The sequence below is a fragment of the Triturus cristatus genome, chromosome 8, assembly GCF_964204655.1.
Source record: "Triturus cristatus chromosome 8, aTriCri1.1, whole genome shotgun sequence".
NCBI lineage: Eukaryota > Metazoa > Chordata > Amphibia > Caudata > Salamandridae > Triturus > Triturus cristatus.
In genome coordinates this window covers 101,593,674-101,616,751 of record NC_140591.1, presented here as the reverse complement: position 1 = coordinate 101,616,751, position 23,078 = coordinate 101,593,674, and the positions used below count along the sequence as shown (strand labels likewise).

Sequence of the window (23,078 nt, the reverse complement as noted above, 5' to 3'; positions counted from 1 at the left end):
AGGACATCTGTTTTATCCGGATTGACTTTTAGTGAATTGGCTGTCATCCAAGTCACAGTGTATCTAAGGATGTTTTGTACGTGAGTGTGGGCCTGCGGAGAGTTGTTAATCTGCAGAATCAGTTGGGTATCATCCACATAATTTAACACATTAAAGAGGAGAGGGGATAGAGCTGAACCCTGGGGGACCCCACAGGTAAGAGCACCACTATTTTACATCTGTTCACCCAGTTGCTCCCTTTGGGACCGCCCTAGCAAAAAGGACTCGAGCCACTGGCGGGCCAGCCCGCAGATGCCCAGATTAGCAATTCAAAACCGGAGCTGTGCGAGATTGACCGTATCTAACGCCGCTGACAGATCTAACAGAATCAGGGCGCTCGCATATTTGTTATCGGTCCTAACTCTGAGCTCATCAAGCACGGCCAACATCACCAGTTCAGTGCTATGGTGAGCCCTAAAGCCGGCCTGCCTCACCTGGAGTAGGTGGTGTTCCTCTATAAAAGCTGAAAGTGTTGTGAGGACATGTTGCTCTAGTACTTTTGCTAGAAAAGGGAGCTGAGAAATGGGCCTATAGTTTTTAAAATTGGCCACATCTACCCCTGGCTTCTTCAACAAGGGAGTAACCCTGGCTTCCTTCATACTGGTGGGCAAGTAACCTGTCTCCAGGGAGTGATTAAGTAGAGAGAGAGAAACTCTGTTCCCAGGAAGGGCCATGCGGAAGATCCTTGGAGGGCAGGGATCTTCAGGGGAGCCAGATTTGACGCAATTCATCGGGCATGATAGGCGTGCTAGATCTAAGTTAGGAAAGACGGTGAGCTGCTCACCTGGGATACGGGGGCTAGAGTCTGGTTCGGGGCTATCTGATTTGTTGGAGTGTTATCTATCTCGGTGAGAATGTCCCTAACTTTCTGACGAAAGAAATCCTGGAATTTGTTGCAGTCCGCCGGCTCAGGTGCCAATTTTTGTTCTGACTTCTGGCTAAGCTCTTTGAGGATTCTGAACGTTTCCCTTTGTATGTTTGTAGCATCTGTGATTCTTGCCTCATAATATTCAGTCTATCTGGCCATAATGGCCTTTTGTATAGAATTAGCATGGGTTTATAACTAGCAAGCGCGGCTGGAAGGTATAATTTACGCCATAGCCTCTCAGCTTGACGAAGGGTTTGCTTCCTTCTCCGCAGGTCCTCGTTAAACCAGGGGGCTCCCTTGCCCTTCTCCCTAACTCTTTCCTTTCGTGCTGGTGCCACCTGATCTATGGCCCTACTTAAGTTACAAATTAAGGCCTCACTCTCCAGGTCGAGGTTACCTTTCGTAATTTTTTTAAGGGAGGTACTGAGCAGGGTGCCTATTAGATTATCAGTCTTAATCTTGTTCCAGATGCGCACCACTCTCCACTCTGGAGGTGACTGTGAAGGTTGACTAGCTAGCGGAATCCAGCAGCTAATTAGTGAGTGGTCTGACCAGGCACATGGGCTGATGTCTGTGAGGCTCACCTGTGGCTCAGTCGTCCAAATGAGGTCCAGGATATGGCCTTTAACATGGGTGGGGGAGTCCACCAGCTGGCGGAGCCCCATCAAACTCATTACTCCCTCAAATTGGCTGGCAGATAGCTGTCTTGGAAGTTTATCCCAATGGTAGTTGAAATCTCCTACCACTAGGAGACGTTGGTACCGGGAGCGGAGATCACTAATAATCTCCAAGAATGCCTCATTGAACCTAAGGGTAGCTCGAGGAGGGCTAAATAGGAGGATTTGAAAGAGACTTTTTTTTCAAATTTCTTTTTTTTTTTAAATAATTCTTTTTATTTAACAAACAAGAATCAGCGCTGAAACATGAGTCATGTGCATAAGATACAGGCAGGAGGAGTTCATTCGTTGACATTTAGACAATACATATCAACAATCAGAGCGAATCATTTGTACATCAGGGGGTGCATTTCTTATGGTGAAGGCAGGTCGTCTAAGCTAACGCTACGTGGCGGACTACAGATCTCCCCACGGTATGTATTCCAGGCCCCCCAAATTAGGGACCATTTCTTCGGGGATCCTCTCGCAATGTATACTGTCTTTTCACGGAAAACGCTCCAATCCATGCTCTTCCTCCAGTCCCCTATGGTTGGGGGGGTATTTGCTCCCCAATGCTGAGCAATATTCCTTTTTGCTAACATGATTCCCAGCGTTACCCACGTCTTACCAATTCTACCCAGGTCTGTGGGCCCATTTAATAGGCATCTCTTCGCCTCGAGGCGGATTTCTAATCCCAACACTTCACTTAGTACTGCATGGATTTGGCGCCAATACCTCTGGATGAGATCGCACTCCCATATTATATGCATGAACGTCCCCTCAGAGCCACATTGCCTTCTACATTCTCCCCATCAGCCCTCCCCATGCGAACTAGACAGGGTCCAGTAACATATACCCTGTGTAGGATTTTGAACTGGACTAGGCGCAGCCTGGCCAAAATAGCCAACTCCTTTGGGGAGGTTAGCGCCTCCTGCCATTTCTCATCATCCAATTCAAGGCCATCTCTTTGCCACTTTGTCTTAAGGCCTTGGAGAGGGTCTGCTGCGTTATTTTTTTTTTTTAAAAACCTTTATTTCGGTAGATGCACAATACACAGCGTCTGCCTACAACCCCTCGGGGCCGGCCGCTATGACATTGGAGAACATAGAACAGTAATGTCAGGATAAGAAAAGGTTTAATTTTATGGTTTTATCGAGTACAACGTAGTGTACATCGAAAGGAGTCGAAGCTAATCACTGACCAGGAGAGACATCCCCGTTCACGGAGCACCCAGAAGGAAGCGTTGTATAGGAAGGCATTGGTAAGGAGACAGGTGGCCACCATCCAGGGACTAAAAGCATACACTATACCACAGAATGATAAAACACAATAAGCTCCTTACTAACACTGAACCCCGACCCCGAAGAAACAAAGAAACATAAAAGAAAAGGAAACCAAAGAGGAAGGGAGAAAGAAAGAGAAAGAGGGCCATAGAGACGAAAAAGACATAGAACACATCCCATCCCCCCACCCTGCATACCAGCGGAAGGCCATGGCCCACCCCCCCCCCAATAGGCATGCCTGTCGCCCCAAATGAACCCCAAGTAGGAAAGAGAGTCCGGAGAGTGGGAAATAACCTCCCAGTCTCCGACTCCCAGAGAAGGCAGGAGGAGGAAATGTTACATACTCCCGGTCACCGCAGCCCATTAAGCATCCCCCACCCTGATAATCATCAGCACAACTGAAGAAGCAAGCAAAGCGGCAGGTGGGGAGACTCCATTCCAAATATGCGAGCAAGGCAAATAATTAGCAGCCTCATCCTAGTCCCCGCCCGCCAATACGTACAGCAAGCTAAAGAAAAGCGCCCAGCCCCGGCCCGATCCTGAGCGGCCCCACAGATCCACCCCCGCGGTAAACAGTAGCAATTTACACACATGCGGCACAACCGATACATAAGCAAATATTCTAGTCCGGGTCATGCCAGGCGGTCAAGCAGGATCATCAAGGGAGGCGACATCAACCCTGGCCTGAACGCGGAGACCCCACCAAACATGGCCGCCGCTGGGAGTGTACCTCAGGCAGAACAAAGGAGCAAGATGGCCGCTCACGGCAAAGAAGACGCAGGGGGAGAAGAAGCGAGAGTTCCCAGTCATAGACCCTCACCACATCGATAGTGACAAACACAGTTTTCCCCACCGAACGGCACACACTCCGGCGATGTTGAGGCGGGCACGGCAACACCCGCAGAGGCAGAGTCTCAGTTTGTAAAGTGGAAGGGAGCTTTGTATCTGCAACTTGGGCATTAGAAAAACCCTCGACACTGTAACCAGGGAGAGGACGATCCATAGTATCCCCCTGCCGCCAATTTGTATCCGCCTCAAAGGGAATGAGAGGCATTGGGGGGTCAGACAACCGCAGTAGTTCCCTGGATGGCATAGCAGCATCGATCTTCCACTCCAGTTCTCGAGTGCGTCGGCACCATGTCGTCCGCAAGTCCCCCAGGGCTAGAAGGATATCACCATAGGTCAGGTCTGCTCCCTGCTGCAGCATGCCGACTGTATGTAAAGGCGCCATCGGGACACCCTCCAGCTCGATAGCAGGCAGTGAAACCTGCGGCAGGGACATGGCGGCCTCCGCCCCTCCGGCGAAGCAGACCGACACCGACGCCATTGCCGCCGCCAGCCCGCCTCGGAGGGGCGAGGGCGACTCCATAGGACGGAGGAACAATAGTGAGGGCAAGAGGAGTTGCTGCTCGCTATACGGGGCTCACACGATGGGAGAGCCCTCGGCTGTACTGCGATGTGGGTGGTGGGCGCTCTCAAACGGTCACCGCTCTGACCGCTGGTAGGAGGACGAAGGAAGATTCGCCAGCCCGGACCCAATCGTACAGGAATTCTCTCCGCCGCGAAGAAGGCTCCGCCAGGCCGCCCACTCCACGTCCGGTCACATTTCCCCCGGCGCCGGTCCAGCCCCAGGTCGTCTCACCGTACGTGATAAGCGGTGTCCGGCGGTGGTGGTCGGGCCAGAATGCGTGGGCAAAGTCCAAAGTCGGCAAACTCTATGAATCCTCGATCAAAAAGGCCGGCGGGAACATCGGAGGAATGCAGAAAGTATCAGCGCATTCGTGGGTACATTTGCTCGTGCCGTAGGCAGGATTAAAAATCAGGATGTCATGTAAACAGCAGACGGGCTGCGGAGCCGGGAGCTCAGACGTCCTGTCCGTCCGCCATCTTGGCTCCTCCTCGTCTGCTGCGTTATTGATGAGTTTCTTGTATGTGAGGGATATCGTTTTCTCTGGTAGGTAGCCGTCAAGTAGCCTATCCTCGAGAGGTGTACATTCTGGAGGAGAGGAGCCTTTGGATAGGTGTACTTGCAATGCATGGCGAACTTGGAGGTAGCGGAAGTATTCTGTGCTGGCAAGTTCGTATTTCTGCTGTAGGAAGGCAAAGGTCAGTACGTCGCCCTGTGCCCACATGTCCCCTATAGTCGAGATCCCTATTAGGTCCCATTTATCAAAGCCTTTCGATTTACAAAGGTCACCCAGTATCTCGGAGTCCCAGGGAGGTGTTGCTAGTGTTAATTTCCGCTCCCATCCCACACTCTTGGTGGCTGCATGCCAGACCTGGACCGAGTGTTTTGTCGGCCCGGTAAGGGGAAAGCGTTTTGGCCTAGAATAGAGTGCTCTATAGAAGTTCCCACCTGGGAGGAGCCACCGGTCCATGGCGTATCCCGGGTCATCTATCCGGCGGTGCACGCTTGAAAGAGATTTTTATCCCCAGGATGTCAGCACTATCCGTGCTCTCTGCCACTATCTTGGTTACCAGGAGACGTTTATTGTAGAAGATGGCTACGTCTCCTCCTCTGGTATTCCCTTATCTATTGTGCCATAGGACATCAGAGTTCCCGGGAAGGGCAGCAACAATGTCCGGCACTGAGGAGTCCCCCAGCCAGGTTTCTGAGACTGCCAGGATGTCTATATCTCCATCCTGGAGGCGTGAAAACACCTCCAAGCAATGTTTCTGCAATGAGCGTGTGTTCAGGGCTGCTACCTGAAGACCTAATGGATTAGCCTGCACAGCCCTTATGGGGGTGGGGTACACATTGGATCGTAGTCCTGCCACCCCTCCTCATGTCCCAGCAGCTTTTCAGTTCTCAGGCTAGCTTCTACCTTTATATCCATCATGTGGCTCCTAGTAGCAAGAGCCCGTAAATCCTCCGCTGAATAGGTCAGTATCCAACCAGGGGTCCTGGCCCTGGCGCCCGATCGTGCACGGACGGGCGCAGACGGGCTTGCCTTTGGTGCTCCATCCATGCACGTCTGCTGCGCGTCAATGCCATCAGATGATTTTGTAGCTTCCGCAAACTAGCTGGAGGGAGAACTAAAACGTCTCTCCTCCAAAATGGCGGAGTGCTATGGCCCGCCGGAAATAAGTATTCCAGAGGGAAAAGACCGTCACCAGGAGGGCTCCCTCCAAGCACATCATCTGCGGAGTCCCTCAGCCCTACGCTGTTCAACACCTACATGACCCTCCTTGGCCCACATTGTCAGATTTGATGGACTCAATATCATATCCTACCTAGGTGACACCCAGCTCATCCTTTCGATTTCCGACGACCCCTGCACCACGAGGTCAAACTTCCGTAGGTGCATTACTAGCATTGCCAACCGGATGAAAATCAACTGCCTGAAGCTCAACACAGACAAAACAGAAGTGCTGGTGTTTGGGAACAACACCTCCCCATGAGACGACTTTTGTTGGCCTTCCGAACTAGGACCCTCACCCACTCCGACAGGCCATGCGCGCAACACTGGCATTATCCTGGACAGCAAGCTCACCATGAAAAGCCAGATCAATGCACTATCTTCTGTCTGCTTCCTCACCCTCGACCTTCCCAAACAGACCCAGATCTCAAGAAGCTCCACTGGCTCCCCATTCAGAAGAGATGTCAATTCAAGATGCAGATCCACCCCTAGAAAGCCCTTCACAAGCAAGGACCAGCACACACCAACCACCGCGTGGACCTCGACCAACCCTGCAGACAGCAGCACCGTGCCTCCCTCTCCCTCGCACACACCCCTTACATTCAACGAATCAACAGTGGAGGGCTCCTTCTCCTACCTCGCTGTGAAGTCCTGTAGCGACCTCCCGCTTCACCTCCGGACCTCACTCTTCGGAAATTCAGGAAGGGACTCAAAACCTGGGTGTTCAACTGAACCCTCCCAAAGCAGCAAGGTTCTCAGCGCCTGGATACCACTGCAGATTCGAAATTCGAATACATGTAGGCACCGTTTATAGTATGCTGCAAATGCAGATCACGTGACAGATTGTTTCATGACATATTACCTCAAAGTCTTCATTAGTATTCCCCTCCTTAACTTCCTTTAATATTTGTCCCTTCTTCACCCCGACCCCTTGCAGTCTATGGGTGTGAGATCCCACTGAATGAGAGAATTAGACAAGACTCCGCACCCTATGGATGGACAACTTTCTTTGGCCAACTATGGCTGTATCCTTGAACTTTACTGTTCAGAGTGGAGCTACCAGATGAAGGTTACCTAATGGGAGAATTGCCTCTAAAATAATGTATGCAAATGAGATTTGATGTCAGAGGGGGCTTAGAGTATGCTGCCCCTGTTACACAGTTTGCAGATTTGTAGTAACTTTTCTGATGGATAGTTCTAACTGCAAGCTCCTCATCTGTGGTATAATCCCGGGTGCTAGACGTGATTTGGAAACTTCAAAGCTCTCACTTTGCCAGGAGGGGGCGCTGGCTTTGTATTGATGCTTGAAGTGGCGTCATGTGACATCACCAAAGCCATTTAGCGCCCAACCTTTCCAATCAGTTCCTTTGAGCTGCTGCCAGAGGTGGTTGACGTTATACTATCAGTGTGCCACCCCTCCACAAAGTTGGCATACTCCAGCAGATGGAGCAACATTGTTTTGTGGTGTGAGAACAACCGCATAGATCCCTTAAGTGCCAAGTTGTCTCAGGTCCGATAGTCCTCATTCGCTTGCAAAGCGAGGGTGTGCAATTCGTACTATTAAGGGATATCTCGCTGCGCTGTTGGTGAACCTCTGTCTGCCTGACCAGCCATTGCTGTTCAAATCCCCAATTGTGATGTGTTTTGTAAAGGGGCTCACTAATCAACCCCTCCTTGTTGTTCCCCAATGGAACCTTAATTTGTTTTTAACTTTTATCATGGGGACTCCTTTGAGCCCTCTCATATTTTCCCCTTAACGACGTTGACCGTGAGAACAGTTTTCTAATGGTAGTCACCTCCGCTAGAAGGGTGAGAGAGTGACAGGCTCTTAGTTCCCATCCTCAATTTACAGTTTTTTACCAAGACAAGTTGGTGTTGAGAACCAGGGCTGATTTCTTGCCTAAGGTGGTGACACTCTTCCACCTCAGTCAGTCCATCACTTTTCAGACTTTCTATCTCCTTCCTCATCCCACGAAGTAGGAGAAGCGTTTGCATGGGCTGGATTCTAGGAGGGCTGTCAACTACTACCTGGACCGCACCAAGGACATACGGCTGGATGACCAGCTCTTCGCAGGGTACTGTGGCGCCATGAAAGGTAAAGAGGTGAAGAAAAGGACCCTTTCTATATGGATCATCCTCTGCATAAAGACCTGCTCTTACCATTTTTCGTGTTTAAACTGCAGCTGTAATTATGCTCTATGGCCTTTCACTTTGGCTGCTGACATTGTGACATCAGAAGCCAAAAGCGTATTACAGTTGAGCAGCTATGCCATTTCCTTATTACAGATGACTAGGGATGTCACAACATGCCTGTAGTGAGCTAATTAGACAGGGTTTTTATATGCAGGGATTGCATTCTCCAATGCATTATATATCTTTTTTTCTGGTTTCGTTATGTTGGGTTTATATGCATTATCCCGTCTTTTTGTCCATATCCCCCTTTGCGATCCCTTGCCCCCATTGCAATAGTTTATTTTTTCAGTTTCACACTGACCAATGTACATTTCAAGTAATGGGATGTCATTTTCTTCTTTTGCGTAATGACAAGTTTAGTGGACGTTTGTACAACGTGGTTATGATCTTTGGTATTTGGTCATTGCACTTCTAGTATGTGCCATGTTATGCAATTAATAAATGATTAAAAAAGAGAGAATGTGCTTGCAAGAGGGAAGAGGGGGAGCTGGTGTCCCTGCTGACTGTGTAGGTTCAGCATGGATGGACATATATGAGCTTGCCTTTGGAACTAGGGTGACCATCTCCTTCCAGGTCATTACAAACCTTTCCAGTCCTGAACTTTCTTCTGCTGATGCATTCTGGTTCTAGTAGTCCAGCTTTGCTGCCATTGAACTAATTAGAGTAACACATCTCAAAACAATGAGTTGTAGATGGACATTTCAGGTCTTGAGTTCATAATGACCTGTTGTTGGGTGTTCAAGCTATTTGGAACACCTCAAACAGGAATGCTGCACATGGCTAACCCCAATTAACCATGAGTGGAATCAAATCGCCCCCAGCTGATGTGCACTGGTAACCCCACCTTCCCCTAAGAGACAGACCGCTGATAGAGGTAGAGATGAGAACATGGTCAAAATGCTGCGAGCCCCATTGCATAGATACTAAACCTACTGGCCTTTTCAATACTTGCTGAAAATTGTTATAGAGTTTTTCAGCTACATTGATGTTAGAACTCTTTCTAAAAGGTGGGGGTGGTTCCATGCATTTACCACCTCTGTGCGATGAACTCCTTATGTTGCTCCCGAGCTTGAGACCAAAGCGTACTTTTTCATGCCCACTAGAATTACGTTGTCCCTGAAATAGGCTCACTGAGGTTTTTAGATTGTTCTATCATCTTTTCCTGCTCCCATCTCTCCGCTAGACTAAAGAATGTTTGAATCTCTAATCAAAAGAATTTAATTATGATGCAGATCATGCAGTATTCTAGCTTGTTCTTCGGTCTAGCCTACCACACGTGCAGGAGTTTACAGCCCGCCCACTGCTAACCATTTTTTGCCTTTATTATCACTCTCATTTGCTTGCTTCTTATCTGATGGTTTTCACTGTTCCAGATTGTCAATATTATGATAGTCCCTCCCCTGGGGCACAGCCTCTTTACCATTTCCCTGATTAGCTGGCTTATATCCTTCCACTGCTCACTTTTAGTGAACTACTCTTTTCCTTTTGCTTAAGCACTCCATGAGCATGCATGTTTTCCTGCTCTCTCCCTTGTGTGCTTTCCTCCCGCTAAACACCAGCCGCTCTGCTATTAGCTGTATCCCACGTTTTGTATGCTCTCGCTTGTGTGCTTCTCCCCTGCAAAACTCTCTGCCTCCCCCTCTCTCTCCATGTTCATTTATTGCTTGTGTGCTTCTCTCCCCATCCACGTGTTCATCTCCCTCTTCTGTTTTGTTGTGCATCTTCCACTCCCCTTTACATTCCCTACCCGCTCCTCTGTTGCTCCCCACACTCGCAATTCTTTTTTCCAGCATTTCAAGGCAGTAGAATTGGAACCAAAACTTTATGAAGAAGCCTAGTGTGAAGGCTACTACATATGCTTCAAAACTGGACCACAGCAAATGTCCTTTACACGTCATGAAGGCTGAGTTACAGGTGGCTTCTTGCGCCGGAATAGAAAAAGGCACTAACTTGTGACGGTGCAAACCTAGCACATAGCACCAATGTGTGGTTGCATCATCATATCACATGACAATGCATTGCAGAATCATCCTTCCACATGACACTAACGCATGGCAGTGTCACTGTACCACATGACAATGCATGGCAGGGCCATACTACCACATGGCACCAATATGTGGCAGAATCACCCTCCCAAATGACACCAACGTGTGACAATGTCATCATATCACTTGATACAAATATGTGACAGTGGCATCTTACCATATGCAACTAGTGTGTGATATTGTCCTCCTATCACATGACACAAATGTGTGACAGTGTCACCCTGCCGCATGACACTAATGCATGACAACGCATTGCGGGGTCATTCTAACATATGTCACCAACGAGTGACAGCGTCAACCTACCACATGACAATGCATGGCAGCACCATCCAACCATATGACACCAACGTGTGACAGCATCACCCTACCACACAACAACTCTTGGTAGCATCATCCTACTAAATGACATTAATGCCTGACAGTGTTCATCGACTATATGACAATGCGTAGCAGCGTGATGCTACTCCCTGACACCGATGTGTGGCAGCATCATCCTGCTACATGACATTAACATGTGGTGATGTCATCTTACCACATAGCACTAACATGCGACAGTGTCATCCTACTATATGACAGCACGTGGCTGCATCATACTACCACATGACACTAATGCATGGCAGCATGACTACATAACACCAACATGTGATACATTCACCCTACCACATGGAAACCCATGTAAGCATCATCCCATCACATGACACTAATGCATGATAGTGTAATCCTACCAGATAACACCAATGCATGACCACGTCATCCTACCACATGACAGCAATGCGTGATACCGTCATCCTAGCACATGAAAGTAGCATATGACAGCGTCGTTATACAACATGACACAAACATGTGACAGTGTAATGCTACTACATGCCACAGAGGCAGGTAGGTTGGTTGTTGAAGGCGTCTACTAACAGGAAGTTGTTCTTTTTCATTTTTTCAAGGATTTGGCATGCTTTTGGTAGAGGGCAGCATATCCATATCCCGTGACTCAAGGGAGCTTGACTTGTAAGCTGTCTGTGGTGCACTCCCTACTGAGAGCAGTGAGTCACCTCTTGCTTTTTCCGGATCCTTTGCTTTGCAGACGCTGACCTGCGGTTCGGAAAGCTGCAGTGGGGAGACAGCGGGCTGTATTACTGCCATGTCATAGCCTCGGATGACCCGGAAGGAAAGAATGAGGATAAGGTTGAGCTGCTTGTGATGGGTGAGTGACATCTCAAGTCTCTCTTCAAGTTCCTCAGTGTGGAAAGATTCCTAGACTGTCTGCAGAGTGAGAACATTTCTTTTTTTATGGAATTGTCTATTTATGTCCAGTGGTGTGTCGAATTTTCTCAGTTTATGGTCTTGCCTTTTGTTCTCTCTGTTATTATTTGGTATGGCATATAGAACATACATATCTGCGCATTAGAGGTACTAGAGGTGCATACAGGAAAATATAAGAGAAACTCAGACAGGAAGTTTGGCACTTGCAGTTCACACTACCCCTCATCACCGAACACCACAGAATCCATATTCTCACGAAAAGCATTGATCTGGGTTTCACATTGCTCTTCTATTCTGTAAAATGTAGGTGGGGCACGACATGATATGTCTCGTAGATATTCAATCCACCTTGTGAGAAACAGCAGCTCACGGACAGCGGTCATGCAATGGAGGACGGGTTACCATCACCCCATACCTTGCTCCTCTGATGCTCCTGGTATCTACTGAGCCAGAATTACTCACAGCTCCCATGCATAAAATCATTTAGTAGCAGTACCAACCTCCACTCCTGGCCCCCCTCCCTCCAACGAATGCTGTCTCCGAGATCACCTGCCTTTTCTTAGCAATCTCTCACATTTTCCCGCTGGGCCCATTTCACAGCTATGCACTTAACTACGGCTCCACTAAAAGACAATTGCGCCCTACTAGGCCGTAATGTCTCTTTACATCATCCCCAGAGCCTTAGTCCCACTGATGTATAGACATTAAACTTTACATTCATGTTTGCTTTAATGACCTTAATGTTATTTTTCGTGAACATTGCTGACTCCTCAGTTTATTGTTTTCTTGGCTTTGTGTGAAACCTTATGCCACTAGTGACAACCGTAGGTCACATAATTACAACAATCAATCAATGATCATTTTTATAGAGCACAAGGCTACTCAAGGAGTGTTCCGGCGCTCAACAAGTGCTCGATCGACTTCTTTTATCCCATGATGTAGTGCCAGTTTCCTCTTGACGGGACACCTGATTGGTTTGCTCTGAAACTAGAAGTTTTCAGAAAGTGTAGGAGGGTTATCAGAAGACTTAGATATAAATGGGTCTGCCTGTATGTGTAGTGTTATTCCCCCCCCCCCATCCCCCATCCATCCTTAATTGAAAGAAATCCAGGTGGTGGGTGAACACTAGTGTTAGAGCTAGGCTAAGGCATCTATTGTGGGTCCAGTGAAGTTGGGAGAGCTTTACTATCTTGGGCTGTGACTTCAAGAAGGACTCAAAGACTGTTAGTAACTCATATTGGTCAGGAACCAGGCTCTGAAATGTCTCTAGGTATTAGTTGCTATCTGCCATTGGTGTTTATCTCAGAGGAAATCAGAGGGGGAATGGTCAGTCCCATACTCTTCTGAGACATTGGTCTCTGGCAGAGATCTGCAGAGCCGCTATATGATGTTCTCTTTATTCTTTAGCAAACATTGGTGTATTATTTTTTATTGGTTATCTGTAACACACTAATGCGCCCAAAGCAGCCTCTTCCAAGTGCAAAGCTGAAAACCAACCATGAGGAATGGGGGTGAAGAAGGGAGGAGCGGTTCTGCAAAAATAGAAACAAATGGAATAACAGCGTCCTGAGCACTTTTTCCTAGTGAATCTTATGTTTCCTGTTGGATTTTTAAAGACTTCTTACAGGAAGGCTATGAATCTCTATGTGAACAGTACAAGAGGCTCATGCCAGGAATTGTACAGGATAATTTTATAAAATAGTTGGAGGAGCTCCAATTGGAAAAACATGTTTCCGACTATGGCCTTAATAGGACAGTGTCCTACGCGTATCCTATGAGAGTTTTGCTTTCCTATTTGAAAACAAGACGGTTTTTATCAAGCTTCTTGTTACCTTGAGCCGTGTCTCCTTGACCAGTGTACTGTGCTAATGCATGCCCTTTCCATAGTACCACTGACAACAAACATTGGGTACAGTGCAAAACACTAGAGCTCTAATGGCGAGGTATACCAACAAGTGCACAAATGCTTCACCGATGCAAACGGAAGAAGGTGTTATGGGCTTGGCCTTGGAGGCTGGTGACTAGAGACAAATTAGATTGAATGGTACAGAATATGGTGTGTATTGAGCTGTTATATGTCACTGTTGGTGGTAAAAAGGGAGCGTAGGTTTGGGGCTAAATGATTTGCTAAAGACAAGGATTGCAAGAGCTGATTTAACCCCTTCAGCGCTGCGCGGATTCCCCCGCGGTGCTGAAGGGTTCGAGCGCGGGCGGGGCCATGACGGAACGGTTCCGTCATGAGCACAGCTCAACCGATGCTCATGACGGAATCGTTCCGTCATGAGCATGGAAGGGGTTAAAGAGTGTGATTATGTTGTGTAAATAGGGAGGCAAAATAGGGCAAATATAGCAAGACATTAGGTCTGCAGCGGGTATAGCTTTATGTTGAATGTAATTTGCTTGTGGGTGATTTGATTAGAGAACCGAAGTCGGTAGACCCTTAAGAGGTCTTGTGAGGACTGTAGGAACTGTGCATGCAGTGGTGACCATCAAAGAACCTAGTAGGAGAAATCTGGAGACTGGGATGCTGGTCAGAAAGACTCTCAAGGAGCCAAGGCGGGTTGTGGGTGAGTAGGTGCTTTTTTTCATGCTGTGCAGGGACGCGTGGCGTGAGCTGGTGGGGTCCTGATGCACTTTGTGAAATAGCGTAAAAAGCAACAAGGGACACCGCGTGATACTGTGGCTAGCAGCTTGGTAAACCCCTAAGATGATTATGTTTTCAACAAATGTCGAAGGAAGCGTGTGTGTCGTTTGTACAGGAGGGGTTTGGTATCCATTTTTATGTTTTTAGATTTCAACAGTAATATGTCATTCAGTAAATAATATGCAAGAGCTATCCTACAATAGGAATTTTTATTGAAGTGAACAGTTTATGATGGAGGGGTACTGCTGGATACAGTCTACGACGGCGAGTATGCTGAAACAGGATACAGCGAGAAAATGACAAGTCCGAGATCTAGGATTTGGGGATTTTCTTTTTATATCATTAAAATATTCTGTACTAAATTGGTAACTTTGTTCGTTCAACCAACGACTAATAAAATATTATCCATTTCTAACTAGGTATAATTTCCATACTTCTACATCCAAACAAATCTTGGTTAGTTCATAAAACGCACAATTTAGAATTTAGTTTAAAAGAGCAACTTTCCCTTTTTTACTTGATCTTTCTTTGTTGTCCCTTTAGCTCTAAAATACACTTCTTCATAGTTTCCATTTTCATTAACAATTACTAAGAATGTTCTATTTCTGATGGCTGAATCAATGAGTAAAGCATTTACATTGCACGGGTAGATGGCTCTGCTGGTTTTTCATAATCCACAATCTTGCTGTTTTCGAAACAAAAATGTTCCTTCTTTCTCAATATTTTTTCATTTTTTCTCCAGTCGTATATCTCCCAAATGTAAGCTGTTTATCTTTCTAGTTTTTTTCTGGCTAAGCCAAACTATATTAAGATCCTATGTCTGGGCATCAAAAGCAAAAGTGACTTTTTGGTCTATTTAATTTTTATTATTTTCTTCAGTGGTAAAATAGGGTTTAGCTCAAAGGAGTTTACGTGTACCAGGATGGAAGCAGACCCTTTGCTCAAGTAGGTTTCTTGTCTTGATTAATTTTCCAGATTTCCACCACAATCCGCCATCTCGGCAGAACTAGTTCCTCATCTCCAACTTTCCACATGGCAAAGACAATGAACTGGATAGAGGAAAATGGATATGAAAAGGATTGGCAAAGAACACGGGTGAAAAGCAGATAGGACACAGATAAGAACAAAGTCCAAGATTCCTGACAGAATTAGTAGAAAATGGTTTACTACGGCAATAGCGTCAAGAAAATATTGTCCTAAAAAAATAGTGTCCAAAACATTGATTACCAAAATATGTTGAAGATGAGTATATATAGAAATAAGAATCCATTTCCTATAAACTCTATATAAATCTATCTTGACGGTATATATATATCTTCAAGGTACATGGCTGTGAAGTTAAGAATAGTACATTTATACTTTATGTACTTTCATGATATTTTAGTTCTCAAGAGTTAGGCCGCAGTAATTTTGAAGGATGATATTTCTGTCCTCAAAATTCTGTCATAAAACTGGTATAAAAATCAAACATTATCTTCAAGGTGAATCTGATTCTCCTCAGTTCAGCTATCCTACTTTGCCAACTGTTCTGCTGAACTCATGCTGCCGCAGCCGGGCCTGCTAAACTTCTGTCACCTTAAAAGCCTATTGTGTGATGACAGCATGGATCCCTGCTTGCAGCTGGACTTCCTGTGCCACTGTGTTGCCAATCGTTTGTACCCATGTTTCCAATATGTAAAGTCAATGTGCAGCATAACTTAAAGCGAATGGTACGACTGGTGATGTCCGAGAGCCCCAGAACCACCTTGAATAGAATTGATCCTTACCGTTGGTTCCTGTTCGCTTTCACAACTAGATGCACTACAAGGCCACTATTTTCTGACCGAGAGTTTGGGTTAAACTTTCATGTCAAAAGAAGCATCCCTTCTGGAAGGTATATCAAGAGAGTAGTGTATTTTAAAAGCAGGCGCAGTCGCCATGTGGCTGTCATGCACATTTCCGAGAGGGGCACATGCCTTTGGAAATTCGCTTTGAAGGGAGTACCTAGAATTCTTTGGAACCTTCACTCATATGCTATTCTCCTTGCATATCCCAAACCAATGAAAACCAGTTCATCCAAGTCTAGGCAATTAGGGAGCTACATCAAATGTGTTTACTCAATTCAGAGCTTTTGCAACGAACAGTCAGGCAGTGTCTCGTCTGAGCAGCCCCCTGGCGCAGATAAAACAAAACGTAATGATCCCAACCCATTACCAGCTGCCAAATCATCGAGTTCTGTCTCTCATATGAGCTGTTAGAAACATAGCTGCTTTGACATTGAGGTTGGAGAATCAAATGAAAATGTGTGTGTCATCAGCGGCAAGGGGATAAGAGGACCAAGCCTGTAAGACGCCATCAGCAAGAGAGATGTCATAGAATGAGCTATAGCGGTGTGGGTTCTCCCTGGGTATTGAAAATCTGTTATTGCAGGCTTAACCAACATTAACTTCTAAACTCCTCTCTAGTGTACTGTTGCATACAGAACAATGTTAGCCCCGTTGTGTATGGCAGCCCGGGCTGAGACAGCTTCCCGGGAACACACACAGCCGCACCCGAGTACTTCACAGGTCTTTAAAAGACCATTTACGTGTTAATGAGGCTTTGTTACTTAGAGCCCCTGCACCTCCACTCTGCACATCACTGGAAGAGTCAGCCCCCCCCCCCCCGAAATTTTTCGTAGCCCCTCCCGAAATTTGGCTCTAGTTGCACTTCTGCATATAAGGCCAACACATAACCCTGTGTCTGAAGCTTGATCCTAAAAGTACCCTTCTAATCTTCTACGTAACTCATCTTCCAAGATCTCGGTGAATAACTCACTAAGCGAAGTGAGCTTAATTAGAAAGCTATTTAGTACCTATTGTCACTTGAGTAGCATTGACCAGATAAACGAGGAAAACTACTATAAAAGAAAGTGCTCAGATCACATTGACATTTAAAAAACCTCTGGCCTAACACATTTTCACATTATAACATTTGACAAATCTAAGGAGCAGTTTAGGGATATATTTGTTTCGATTAGCGTGCGCCCAGATGAACAAATGAGATGCTGTTGTTTACTTCTGCTAAGACCTAAAATTGGCATTGAGTTTATTTGGCTTCATTTAGACCTGCCTGGAAAACAATTCCAGGCGCTGTTTTAAATGTTACATTTTCAATTGAGGAAAAGGGTAAGAGAAAAAGACGAGGCACAAGTACGTGATCCTCACTACATACTGGCACATTCAGAGACAAAAGAATGCCAGGTGGCTGGTAAACACGAGGCTTTAACTTGTCCCTGTGTGATCCGCGGCGATGACGCGCCTCCCGTTGTCTAGTGTTCGCTGATTCCCTGTAATCATGATAGTCACACAATGCAGATGAGTTACTCGCGGGGCCTCTGCCAGGTGCCCGCGTTAAGCGAAAGTTAGTCTGGCAGACTCCGCTTTGTTTTTCTCAGCGAGGGGCTCCGCGCGGTGGGCGCGTGTCCCGGCGCCTCAGCGACGTCTCCTCGACAGCGACAAGATAAACAGGAGCGACGCACGCACAGCGACGTCTTCGCTCGCGCTGCGTCGTCGTGGGCAGGTTGGCGTGGCGCGCGCTTCAGCCCACGCTTCTTTTTTTTTCCTATCCCAATAATCGCAATAAGATAAATATTTACGTTCATTACTGTGACTAATGAGGCTGGGCCTCCAAAGACCTTGATTACGACTGTATCCGCGCTACGAACTGCTGACGAGGAAGGAAGAGGGCACAGCGAGCTGTCAAGGAACGCTGAGCGGTGGGATACAGCGCCACCCGCCTGGAACGGCGTTCACTCACTTTTAATGAGTCAATCCCGGCCATTATCTCCACCTGACGCGCCTCCACTGAGCGTCGGGCCCTGGTGTTGCGTTGCATTCATTATGCATGCACATCTTCATGCACATCCCACGCACGTCCCGTGGTTTGCCTCTGGACGTTGGCTAAGGCGATGCTTATTCATTACGCAGAGGAATACCTGCAAGGTCTTGCAAGGTCCTGGCTACCACATCCATCCTCGGAGGGTAATCTGCATATCTGTGCATGGGAAGTTGCCATTTAGGAGGCTGAGATGTGGATCCTTAGATGGACACTGTCTGTTGGTGTTAAGCACGGCTTCGTCACTTTCCTCCTTTCAACAGTGACAGAGGTGCAAACTTTATTTTTAATGCCGATTTGAGTCTTCTCTCCCGCACTTTGTGGGAAAAGCCTAGAGAATTTTGAAAGAAGTGCAAAATATTCCTTTGCTTGGCCATGGTTGTAGCATGTCGACCGCTGCCCAAGAAAGGTTGTGACCTTGGGTTTTCGTCTCCAGTGGGCAAAGGGCCTTTTGGAAAAAAACATCCACAAACTTCTTTCATAGTCGGGTCTTAGTTACTCTTCTGCGTACCACAAGAAGGAATTGAAGCTTACGTTGAAGTACCAGGACATTGGTGACCAACTGCTTGTTGTGGAGATGCATTTTTCTTTCCACCTGGTGTTGCTTTCTGGATTAGCAATCCCCACATTGACCATCTCTGTTTGTACCCAAGTACCCAAGATCATGCTTAAGCCCAACTATGTTCAACTTCTACATAGCCCCCTTGGCAGCTATATTAAGGGACTATGGGTTTGTCCCAATATCTTAAGCGGACGACACCCAACTCACCTTCTCCGTCAGCAAAGCTTCTCAGACAGCCCAATCCACCTTCTCTTCCGGCATGCTGGCAATATCCCAGTGGATGGAAAACAACTACCTCCAGCTGAATGACGGAAAACCGGTCTTGCTCTTCGGAGATGCCCCACTTCTGTGGACACCCCACTGGTGGCCTCCGGAACTGGGAAACGCTCCAACCCCCGCTACTACAGCTAAGAACCTGGGAGTGCACCTCGAACAGACCCTCACTATGAAAAAGCATGTAACACACACTGTGGGCTCATGGTTCTACGTATTGGCCTACTGAGAAGAGTTTTCCCCTATCTTCCCGACTCCATCAGAAAGACCTTGACTCAGACCCTAGTACTGAGTAAGCTAGACTATTGCAATGCCCTACTGATCGCAGCCAACGAGTCCTCATTAAACCGCCTCCAGATGATACAAAATACTGCCGCTTGTTTAGTCTTTTTTTTTTTTTTTTTTTTTTGTTGAAAAACCTTTATTGACATTTCAATCATTAACAAGTATGGGCCTACAACCCCCCGGGGCCGGCCGCTAAGCAATCAGAGCAATAAGAGCAAATGTAAACACAGGCGGCACCTCGGAGAGCAGAATCTTCATTCCAATATAGTCCGGCCAGTGAGCCGCGCAGGTAGGACACCAGGAGAAAAAGGGTTTTTCATTTTATAATGAAACAAGACAGTAGGATCAGGTGCCAAACAATTTCCCAACAGCGATAAGGGGCAAGAATAATAGACGTAAGCAATAAGCAGCAATCTATTGGATCAATGGCGCAGACACGGGAAATTCCGGATGGGGAAGAATATCAAAAACAGTTGCGCCTGCAGGCCCCGGTACCTAACGCCCAGAGAACACCCCGGAAACTGTGGCACACATGAAGAGGCGACGATTCACAACAAAGGAGGTGTACCGCGCTGATCCCAGAAAAGAAAAAACAAGAAAAAGCGGAGAAGAAAAAGGAGGCCATGGAAAAAGAGATAAAGACTAAAGAGTCCCCTCCCCCAACCCCCCACCCTGCACCTCTGCAAATGAGTATGGCCCCCCCCCCCCCAGCAGTGTGCCTGTCGCCCTGGAACTAGACCCGAAATATAGAAGAAACAGGGAAAAAGGAGTAAGAAAGAACCCCACCAGACGGGGGGGTGGAGAAAGTATAATAAACTGGAGGAGGGCCTTCAAAACATACCCCCGGCTTCTCCCTCCCGCACGGTGAAGTCTCCCCACAGCAAACAATAAGCAGCACCAAATCGACCATATCAAAAAAAGGGGAATGGGGAGCATTATGCACCAACTATGCTAATAACCATGAGAGTACGCAACCATGAGTCCGCCCGTCTACTAGATGACCACCCCCGAAGGATCAGCCTCATCCTTGACCACTCTTTGCAATTCTGCCCATGCCTACCCCTCGACCCAGCACCATGTCCGATGTTCCAAGGAAAAGGAGTGTCCAAAAACAACCGGGAAGCGACGCACACAGGTGGGGTGGAAGTCTCTGAGTACCAACACAGTCCGCATCATGGAGGGACGTCTTTCCCAGTGCTGCCCCAGGATCTGCACTGCACACAAGGTCCAGGAAGGCTGAATCAGCCAAAGTAGACAAACGTTGCTGGAATTGTCCCTGGGTCGCCGGAGGCCGTGCACGGGACAAGGCCACCACCTTCCACTCAGGTCCAATACCTCCGGAACAGATCAAACCCTCAGTTAGCCGATCACACGGTAGCATACTGTCCGGAGTGTCCGGCTGTGCACTAATCGCAGGGGTGGTCGCGACATTATCCTCCTGTGTACAGTGTGGGAAGCCCCTGTGTACCTGTGGACCAGCATGCCGCCACTGTCCCAACGCTGATGCCACACCATCGAGCTTACTCCCCAAGACCCCGGCGCCACGAGCCAAGGAGAAATGAAGGGCACCAAGGGCCTCTAGGAGGTCGCCGTACCCCAGCACAGCTCTCTGCGATCGCTCCGCCACACTCCCAAAAGTCACACACTCCCAATCCTGCTGCGACCCAGTGGACAGGATGGTAGGCTGCATAGCAACAAGATGGCCGCCGGGAAGGCCCGACTCGTATTGGGGCCGGGACCCAGGGACAAGCACCTCCAGGTCCACGTCGCTGAAGACAGGGGTCCGGGGGCAGGCACAAATTCAGCCGTTGCGTGGTCACGGGCAACAGTCGTCCCCGCCACGGACCAGCTCCCGCGAAAAGCCGGGAGCAGCCCGCAAGGATCAGGGCGAGCTAGGGGCGGCGTCCGGGCAGCTCACCGTCAAAGGCAGGGGCAAGCACCGAAGAATCTGAGAATTGCACCCCCGGGCATGTCCTCGGTCCGCTACGCTTAGCAGTGGGAGCGACTACGGCAAAATGCAGGCCGAGGGCAGCACCGCTCCGGTGGACCGACTCCACCCAGTCACCACAGGCCGCTGTTGTTAAACTGCCACCCGGCCAAGGCGTCCACTCGAGGTCCCGGCTCCGGGGCTGCACGGGCCGCAAAGTTCAACTGCAGATTTCTCCGGCGGTACGGCAGCCAGAAACCTCGGAGTCACACGATCGGTTGCCACTCTCATTCACAAACACGATCTCATAGCGCAGACTGAGGATCTCGTGCAGGATATCCGTGCGGGATGCGGAGGTTCACGGAGCCGGGAATCTACGCTGCCGTCCCGGTCGCCATCTTGGCTCCTCCTCCGCTTGTTTAGTCTTAAATGCCCCTCCCAGGTCAGCCTCTCTCCCCCTCCTTCACCAACTACATTGGTTGCCCATACGACAGCGTGTGATGTTCAATATCTGTTGTCTAACTCACAGAGCACTATGGGTAAATGTGCCCTCCTAATTGGCGGAGAGGCTCCACCACTATGCCCCCCATCGGGCTCTGCGATCAAGCTCCAAATCCCTACTCAAGATCCCCAGAATAAAAAAGACACAAACTGGAGGCAAGTCTTTCTCTTACCAAGCCCCACTCATATGGAATCAACTCCCCCTCGCCTTAAGGCAATGTCCAAACCATCGGAAATTTAGGAAAGCCTTGAAAACAGCTCTGTTTCCAGATTAGCCCACTGTCGTTACTTCTGCATCTTCCGAGCACTGAGAAACCCTTCAGAGGGTGATTCAAGCGCTATATAAGATTGAAAATCAAATCAAATGAAGTAGGTTGAAGCAGAATTTAGCACCTTTCTGGGGTAGATCAGCTGAACCGCTCAGGTCATGCCTCCGCTACATATGTGGGGAAACCAGCAATCTTCATCCAGGAGCTCACTTTGGGATCGTCTGCACAGGGATCGTGAAGTGGCTTTATCTTTGTTTTGAGAGTTTAAAAGGAAGGGTAGTGCCCCAGAGGCACATGTATCTAGACGGTAGTTCCAAATGTGCTGACCTCAAGGATATCTGCCAGTGAAACGCCAAGTTGGCCTTTTACGCGTCAGACCTTGAGCATATTACCCATCTGTGCACACCTAATGCGCCAACACTAGATCTGTACTCTTCTGTGTTTCTATTCTGGAGATCTAGAGAGGAGGAAGGAAGTCGCCCCACTGGTCGCAAACTTGGTGACTGTGGCATATAGAAAATGTGAACAAAGGACTATTGCTGAATGTTGTTTAGAGTTAGACGAACACCTAATCACCACTGTCAATGCTCTTTGCATTTTTATGCTGCAGATTAGGGTATATGTTATAGTTCCAGTTCATAAACCCTTGTGTTAGCTCTGTTAGCTTGAGTCATATTCAGGATTCAAAGTCCAGATTTGGACTCTTCCTGAACTCTTGGTGAAGGAACAAGGTCGCCTAGGGACAATGACACCACCAGAGTTAGGACTGGGAGCACTGTGGGTGAAACACAGCCCGGTCCCATAGTACTTGAAGGCTGTAATTGCTGGTGTACAGTTTGTACCTTAAAATCAAAACTATTACCAGCTATGACTCTTTGTATTGTAGATTTCCTTATAAAATGCCATCATAAGTCAGAACAGTCATGCTGCTTTACTGGTTACAAGTAAAGTGCATATGTGTAATGCCAAGGCACTAAAAAAAAAGATGATTTCATAACTGGAGTCACTCCTGACATAACTTTGCTGTACTCGTTTTAGGTTTGGTCCAGAGAGAGCTTTAGCAGTCTCACCAGCGTTATATACTAACGAAATCATAAATAAAATATACATAAACAAATACATACATAGAGGAGCTTTGGATCAGCTCTCTGAATCCCAGCCCACTTCATATATTGATCTGTTCAGCTCTAATTCATATTTTGCTTTTGTTCAGTCCAGCATAGAGCATGGGACAGTGATACCATTTTGTCTTATTATATGTGCACATTCACATAAAAAGAA

At 47.6% G+C, this 23,078-nt stretch overlaps 1 protein-coding gene across 6 annotated transcripts in view; it reads left to right on the top strand.

The window, feature by feature from the left end:
- The window catches only part of ILDR2 (immunoglobulin like domain containing receptor 2), an 878,816-nt gene that overhangs the window by 376,155 nt on the left and 479,583 nt on the right, over nt 1-23,078 (top strand). For all 6 annotated transcript variants that reach the window (XR_014967628.1, XM_085621104.1, XM_085621106.1 and 3 more), the window contains exon 3: nt 11,303-11,422. Coding sequence is in view for 5 of the 6 variants with exons in the window: in XM_085621104.1 (XP_085477230.1) it covers nt 11,303-11,422 (120 nt within the window). In the remaining variant the exon portion in view is untranslated. The remainder of the gene's footprint in view (nt 1-11,302; nt 11,423-23,078) is intronic.